General features: G+C 39.7%; 2 protein-coding genes across 2 annotated transcripts; one reads left to right on the forward strand and one right to left on the reverse strand.

The window, feature by feature from the left end:
• Positions 1–1,408: 1,408 nt before the first annotated feature.
• LOC137072167 (uncharacterized) lies at positions 1,409–3,401 on the forward strand. The gene is made up of 4 exons (XM_067440384.1): positions 1,409–1,526; positions 1,882–2,048; positions 2,138–2,203; positions 2,345–3,401. Exons 2-4 carry the CDS (start codon positions 1,951–1,953, stop codon positions 3,399–3,401), a joined length of 1,221 nt encoding a protein of 406 aa, XP_067296485.1. The 5' UTR covers positions 1,409–1,526; positions 1,882–1,950.
• A 433-nt stretch (positions 3,402–3,834) lies between these two features.
• Positions 3,835–6,685, reverse strand: LOC137072168 (uncharacterized). The gene is made up of 2 exons (XM_067440385.1): positions 6,502–6,685; positions 3,835–5,088 (listed from the first exon to the last, which is right to left on the reverse strand). The coding sequence occupies exons 1-2, from the start codon at positions 6,517–6,519 to the stop codon at positions 3,835–3,837; spliced, it is 1,272 nt and encodes a 423-aa protein (XP_067296486.1). The 5' UTR covers positions 6,520–6,685.
• Between the last annotated feature and the right edge of the window lie 1,012 nt (positions 6,686–7,697).

Consider the following 7,697-nt stretch of genomic DNA (forward strand, 5'->3'; position numbering starts at 1 on the left):
TTGTTAGCAATATTTCTATATGGACACTTGCTGGACATTCGTTTATTTGATTACACATCAAAATATGATGCATCAGGCTTGATCCATCATGTAATATTATACAATGATGATATCGGAATTATCATTGTATTGCATTGCATTATATGTTTTTCCCCACAATTAAGACTACATTTAAATATAATCTTAAGACATTGGCAGATATAATATGACTACTGATATGTATGCATTTTATGCTAGATAATTATACACTGTTTTAATCTATACAAAGGTTTTCTCTGGTTCTCGAATCTGATTCCCCCAGTAGTATTAGCAATGAAACCATTTCCAAGTGGGCGGTTTTAAATTATGCGGGTAAAAACTGGCTTTGGGCGGGTAGACAGAATTTGGGCTGGTTTGGGGTCAGTTTGCTGGTTTTCAGGCATCTAAACTGTATATTTTAATTGGTTAATAACAAACCAGTCATCATAATGTAACTAAACACGCGCAGGCCCAGCGTAGAGTCAGCTGGCTTTGTTGTTGACGTCGCCGACTAGCATGTACTTTTAGCCAATCAGCGATCAGCAAGCAGCATCATTCATGGCAGGTTTTTAGCGCGAACTTGTAGCTGGATATTCAAGTTATTCAGAGTAGCATAAATATACAGTAAGTTGTATCTACAGTAATGAGTGGGAGGGTGATCCCACTCTCAAAACGTAGATTACACCTGTGACTCTTTATAGGCTAAATAACCAACTCTAAGAGCACAGTTGAATGACTTGAAATCAAATATTATGACTCCTGTCCATCATCTTGAGCACACTGGCCTGATCAGGACATCTGCAACTTTTCATCTGCAAATCTAGCATTCTGCTTGTCCCGACAGCCGCTGAAAGAGGTTTGAAGAATCAATTATTAATACTGTGTTAAGTTTTGCAATATGTTCTACAAACATGTACTTAAATGTCACTGTAGTTCTGTCTGCAGTTAAAGCACAACACAAACGCGCATTCTTGTTGTTGTTCATTTTTTGTTGTAGGATTATTGTGCAATATGTATCAATGAATGACTCACTTTAAAGTGAGTGGTCTGAGCATATGTGTGTGTGTAATGCATGCTAATCACATACTATTGTTTATTCCAATTTCTCATATTGGGCACTTTTTGCACCTAAATTAGTGTATTCTCACTGTTGAAAATGTTGCATGTGATTTTCAGTTTTCACTTGGCATTTTAGTCATGTGTGTAACCCCAACTGTTCGAACCACCAAGCGGTACTGGAGTATACATTTGCAGCTATTCGCCTTATTCACCTACGTCACTTCCTTTAACCAAAACGAGGCTGTGGGGTACGGAAGTAACTTTGGCGCTCAGCAGGCTACTGTCATCACGCTATTACAATGCCGCCACACTGTTGTGTTCCCAGATGTACATCGTCAAAAAGAAAGAAATCCTGTACAGGTCAAACATTTCATCGTTTCCCAAAGGATCCTGTTCTTTGCCGTGAATGGATTCACAAAATAAGATGAGATCCCGGTTGCCATTTCAAGGTAAGATATTAACATTAGTTTACGATGCTACCTACGCTAACGTTAGCCATATTTACATTAACTAGCACAGAGATAGCTAGCTAAGCCTTCTGGCTAAATAAACATGACTTGATTAGTCACGAACCGGTCCTTTTTAAGTAAAGTTATAGCGAGCGTGGGGCTGATTCGCGGGTAACGTTGAGCAAGGTGTTGCACTTTAGACTAGCCTGGTCAGCTAACGTCCTACCGTGGCTAGCCGTGTCTTACAGCAGAATATAAATAAGACGTTACCTGTGCCTTTTTATGATAATCACTGCTAATCTAGACCATTTTAACCACCAAACTATATTTAACATCCATCCATCTAATGTTACAGATCAATGTGCACACAAAAGTATGTTCAGATCACTTCACTGAAGAGTCTTTTTTGAAGACCCTGGTTGGCATGCGAAAGTTGAAGAAGGGTGCTGTTCCAACATTGTTTGCCTGGACTGATAGTCACGTGAGGCCTGCAAGGAGGTCTATCGTCAGAGGAACTACAAGGTATTTTTCTGTGCAGTTAAATTCTTAATCCATAATGTTTTTAAGAAACCTTTTTCATGTGACTAAGTTTCAGTAATACTGCTTTCCAGTCATGCAATCACTGCAGTTGTTGAAGAGGATGTGCAGCAGGTTGATGTAAATTCTAATGAGTTGAGGTAAGTGATGTTTATCTCCCCCACCCCCAGCTAGTTAATACCACTAACAAGGCTCAAAATAGCCCCACACTAACACGATAGAATGCATGTAATTTAATGCATGTTACAATTATGTCCTTCAATATTTTCTTTCCCTTGCAGTGCAGCCCCTCCACACCCTGATCATGATTATGCTGAACTGCCCCCACCACTGGAAGAGCAACTTAAGGAAGCACACAAAATCATCAACGATCAAGCACAATTAATTGCACGTCTTCAAGCCAAGCAGTTTCTCCTTTCAAGATTCGAAGGCAATGATAAGGACATCATGTTTTTCACAGGCTTTCCTGATTATAACACACTGAAAGCAGTGTTTATGGCCCTGCAGCCTACTGCAGAAAACATGGTAGGGTGGAGTCAGGCACAGCGAATAAGGCAAGCTGATGGGGAAATTGTAAGGCAGGGGTTTAGCATTCCTAAACTGTCCATCATTGACCAGTTTTTTTTATTTCTTTGTCGTCTTAGGCAAGGTTTTCCTGAACAGGACCTTGCGGTGCGCTTTGATGTGTCACACTCAACTGTAAGCAGGGTCTGTGTAACCTGGGCAAACTATCTACATTTCATGTTAGGATCACTTCCAATTTGGCCTTCGAGAGAAACTGTAAATGAGCTCATGCCTCCTTGTTTCAAAAGCACTTTCCCACTTACAAGAGTTATATTAGATTGTACAGAAATACACGTGCAGAGACCTAGTTCAAAAGTTCTGAACTCTGAAATCTACTCTCACTACAAAGGTAACACCACATTTAAGGGCCTAGTTGGCATCTCTCCCTCTGGTTTAGTTACATTTGTCAGTGAGCTGTATGCAGGTTCGATATCTGACAAGGAGATCACAAGAGAATCAGGGATCCTGTCACTACTTGAGGAAGGTGATGAGGTCATGGCTGATAAAGGATTTCTTATCAAGGACCTTCTCAGTGAAATCAATGTTTCTCTTGTGATCCCACCCTTTTTAGGCCCAAGTGGACATTTTAGCCAAGAAGAGGTGAGACAGACACAAGCCATAGCCAGACTTCGCATTCTTGTTGAGCGTGCCATTAGGAGGATCAAAGAGTATCACATATTCGATAGGGTCTTACCAATGACACTAGTGGGCTCTGTCTATCAACTGTGGACTGTATGTGCCCTCTTAACTAACTTTCAAGGGCCTCTGTTCTAAAGCGTGCCAGTATTGACTGGTTTAAAATGATACTGTCCACCCCATGTAGCACACTGAATTATTCTGACAAGTTGTTTTAGAGTCAAGTTTCTTTTATTTTTAACATTGTATATTTTTGATGTAATTTCATGGTGTGAGTGAGTGAATGTGTGAGTGAGCGTGAGTGAGTAAATGTGTGAGTGAGTGAGCGTGTGTGTGTGAGAATGAGTGAGTGAGTGAGTGAATGTGTGAGTGAGCGTGTGTGAGTGAGTGAGTGAATGTGTGAGCGTGTGTGTGTGTGAGTGCTGCAAACAGTGTTGCTCCACACATGAACATTAGCAGAAACATCTGTTACTTCACAAGAACTTTTAAATATAAAGCACCACAGAAAAATAAACTGTAATATAAAAACTTTAAACATGGCCTTGTTTCATTTTATTACATAGATGTTCTTTTATCTACCTTTCTTACACAAGGCAGGCAGGAAGTATGTAAAAAAGAAACTGTCAAGTTTGCATTTCATTTTTTCCCATTCTTCAGAATTGAAGTGGACCCGATCCAGGTGATGGTCCTGTTTGCACTGAACAAGGAAATCGCACCATGTCATACCGGTGATACCCATCTGTCCCACCATCTGGTAGTAGTACTCATGGATTGTCTTCAGAGCATAGGTTCCATCTGTCTTGCAGTACAAGTATGGACAGTCTTTAAAACTCTCCTTGTCTGGACACTTGATTTCCAGAAGTCCGTAGGTTGGAGCTGCACTAAGGTCACGCACTTTCCCATCAGGTGAGGCCCCCAGATGTGGGGCATGGGGGTTAATTACAAACCCACAGGGATAGACTTCATTGCCAGTGATTTCCTTGTATTCAGCAACAGCGACTGGCTCCATTTCAAGGCCTCTCTTCATTGCTTTAGTTTGTGTGAACCGTTTCTCCTTCAGGTTGTCTGCTAAACTGTCAAAGTCTCTCACCCTGGAGCAGATTCTTTTAAATGTTGATGATGTCAGGCGTTTGGCTCGTACTTGATGCCAGGTCTTGCTACTGCTTTGTCCTCTGGTTTCCATCTCTAGATGCTTTGCATCAGAAAGTGTGACAGCCAGGCCTCCATAGAAGAATGTTCCAGTATCATCTAGAGCAGTGCTAAATGAGCATGGCTGAGGAGGTAGAGGAAGTTCAGGGTCATTTTCACTGAAAATGGACAGGGGACGTTGAGTTTGACAACTTAATATAGAACCCCAGGGAAGCTCCCCAAATTCTGTGGAGACCAGAACAGCAGGCTGCTTACAGTTCGCTTCCAGTAACTTCAACATCTGGCACTTACTGTCAATTGTAGCCAGGTTGCCACGAAGAGTCTCTGCGAATTCAGCACTTGGTAAAGGAAGTGGCACAGGACAATACAAATTAGAGACAATCCCCTCAGTAGAGCGCTGTTTTTTCTTTGGTGGTGCATTAGGCAATGGAGGTTTAACTTTGGACACTGTCACAGTGCTAACTGCTCTTGGGCTGAGACCTAATGCCCTTGATGGAACATGCCAGGCTTGAGGTAACAATGTTTTGCTTGCAGTTGGTGGGACAGATGCATACCCCATTTTTATATAGTGTGCCAGCGTGTAGAGCAGTCCTATTAAGTGATTGCACTGTCCCAAGCCAGCTTTACAGTTGCAGGTTGTCTTGCTAATGAATGGCTCCTCGAAGGACAGCTCCACCTTTAAGAATAATCAAACTAGTTTAATAACACATTCACATTTAGATAGGTATACCAACATTTCTAAATGTCTAGTCCAGACCCAAACAGTCATGGTATCTCTAAGGATTTTGAAATTACAGAGCATGGTGATGTACACTGAGTGTGCAGTTAATTAGGTACAACTGGCATTTTCATGTTCCAAAAATAAAAGCATAACAGTCAATGTTTAAGATGCTAGGTTTTAGGGCTGTAAGTGATTAATTGCTTCCAAAACAAAAGTTTGTATTTACATAATAAATGAGTGTACTGTGTATAATTATTTTGTATATTTAAAACCACATACGTGCATGTATATATTTAAGAAATATATATGTAAATTATATATATATATATATATATATATATATATATATATATATATATATATATATATATATATATATATATATATATTATACACATACATGAAATATTTATTAAATATGTACAAGCATGTGTGTGTATGTATGTATGTATATGTGTATGTACATATATATATACACATACATACATGCACACAGCAAACATAATATTCATTATGTAAATACAAACTTTTATTTTGGATACAATTAATCGTTTACAGCCCTACTACATTTGTTCTGGACATCAGACATATACTGATTAATACAGCTTGCAGGGTACCCAATATATTGGACACTCATTGTACTAAAACCCAGGGTTGGGGAATAACAGTAATTTTACATGATGTTTATTAAAATAAGATATTTGAGGCACAGATGCATAACAGTTTCAACATAATCAAATGATGTTACTGGGTTTGTGCGTCCCAGTGGACGACATTACTGATTATTTTTTAGCATCTGTGTTACCTGCGAGACCTGAAGATTACCTTCCCCAACCCTACGTAACATTGCTTTGTGAACTGAGCAACCCATGCCTGTAAACAAATGAACTTATACTTAATATTTATTCATTTAATAACCAACAGTAGCACCCTGCCTTGCTTTGTAATGACACATTGGAAACAATTTTGACTGTTTCCAATAATCTTAGCTACAAATCACATCAACTGCAACATGTTATTTTTAGTCTAGCAGGGGAAGATGAACTGTTGATATGAACGATCAAAATGAACATTTGAACGTTTAGCAAGCGTATTTGTTCTAGCAGTGGCACCACTCCGCAAACTGAGCAGTTTATCCACAGTCATGATACCTGAATGTTGTAAGGTGCCTCGTTTTTGCACATTGAGCGAAAACACTTAGCTCTCACACTGACTGTCGGTAAAATAATTTATTGTTAACACTCAAAATAACAGTCAGTCTTGTAATGTTGTCGCGTCCTGTTGTATTAGCTACTTAACAAGCTAACTTTAAAAGTAACGTTAACTATGGTGATTTCAGGAAAAAAGCCGTTATCCTCCGTTCTTTACCTTCCACGTCGTGCACATATCCCTCGATCCAGTTGCTGTAACCTTTCAGCAAAACAGCCCGGGGAATCATGCAGTCATTATTTGCCCACTTTTCAACATATTCCATGGTTATTTTGGGAAGAGAAGAAAGATTTGATGTCCATGTAGCCATGACAGACGCCCGCTGCTGCGCTCTGTCATTGAACTTCCGGTTTAGTGTACCCCCCAGCCTCGTTTTGGTTTTCAAGATGGAGGCGCGGTGAATAAGGAGAATAATGCATGTAGGTGATTTTGAATTGATATTTCATGTCGATATACATGGTTACACACTTAAAACTGACCGTAGTGTTTAAATATTTGTAGACTGGCCAATCTATAGATCAATGGCAAGGAAAAATGATTTTGTTGCATCGATAGCCCCCTCGTGGTCGTGAGCATTTAAGTTGTGTTGTGGGGATTTTGTTGTGTTGTAGCATGATTCTGTTGTGTTGTGGTGATTTCGTTGTGTTGTGACTTGTTTTCGTTGTGTTGTGGCGATTTAGTTTTCTTGGGGTTTAATTCTGTTGTGTTGATTTTGTTGTGTTGTTGTTTAATTCTGTGGTGTTGTGGCGATTTTGTTTTGTTGTGGTTTAATTCCGTTGTGTTGATTTTGTTGTGTTGTTGTTTAATCCTGTTGTTTTGTGGCAATTTCGTTTCGTTGTGGTTTAATTCCGTTGTGTTGTGGCTTGTTTTCGTTGTGTTGTGGCGATTTTGTTGTGTTGTGGCTTGTTTTCGTTGTGTTGTGGCGATTTCTTTGTGCGACTTCATTGTGTTGTGGTTTGTTTTCGTTGTGTTGTGGTGATTTTGTTGTGTTGTGGCTTGTTTTCGTTGTGTTGTGGTGATTTCATTGTGTTGGGGCGATTTCGTTGTGTTGTTGTTTAATTTAGTACGGCTGCACTACTGGGCCACCGTAATTACAGGTATCGACCTAAATAATGAATGCTTTATCAGATGCAGGTAATTCACTCGTTTAGTCCATCTCTCTCTCACAAAAGCCTACCATAACACTCTACCAAAGACTTTATATATGGTAAGACGTTCACTACGATTACTTATGAATGGGAGAAATTGCAATGGCCAATATGACGAATAAGCCCCGCCTTGTAATTTAAAGAGCCAATCGTTGATAAAAGTTATCGCCACTGTAGCTTCCATTAGGAGCTCCGGTTACTGACTGC

This window comes from Pseudorasbora parva, chromosome 3, assembly GCF_024679245.1.
Source record: "Pseudorasbora parva isolate DD20220531a chromosome 3, ASM2467924v1, whole genome shotgun sequence".
Classification (NCBI taxonomy): domain Eukaryota; kingdom Metazoa; phylum Chordata; class Actinopteri; order Cypriniformes; family Gobionidae; genus Pseudorasbora; species Pseudorasbora parva.

Bases quoted from the DNA above. Each gene is read 5' to 3' on its own strand.
- LOC137072167 (XM_067440384.1), top strand. From the start codon at position 1,951: ATGCGAAAGTTGAAGAAGGGTGCTGTTCCAACATTGTTTGCCTGGACT. The intron at 2,049-2,137 runs GTATTTTTCTGT...ACTGCTTTCCAG, and splicing joins ATCGTCAGAGGAACTACAAG to TCATGCAATCACTGCAGTTG. The intron at 2,204-2,344 runs GTAAGTGATGTT...TTTCCCTTGCAG, and splicing joins GTAAATTCTAATGAGTTGAG to TGCAGCCCCTCCACACCCTG.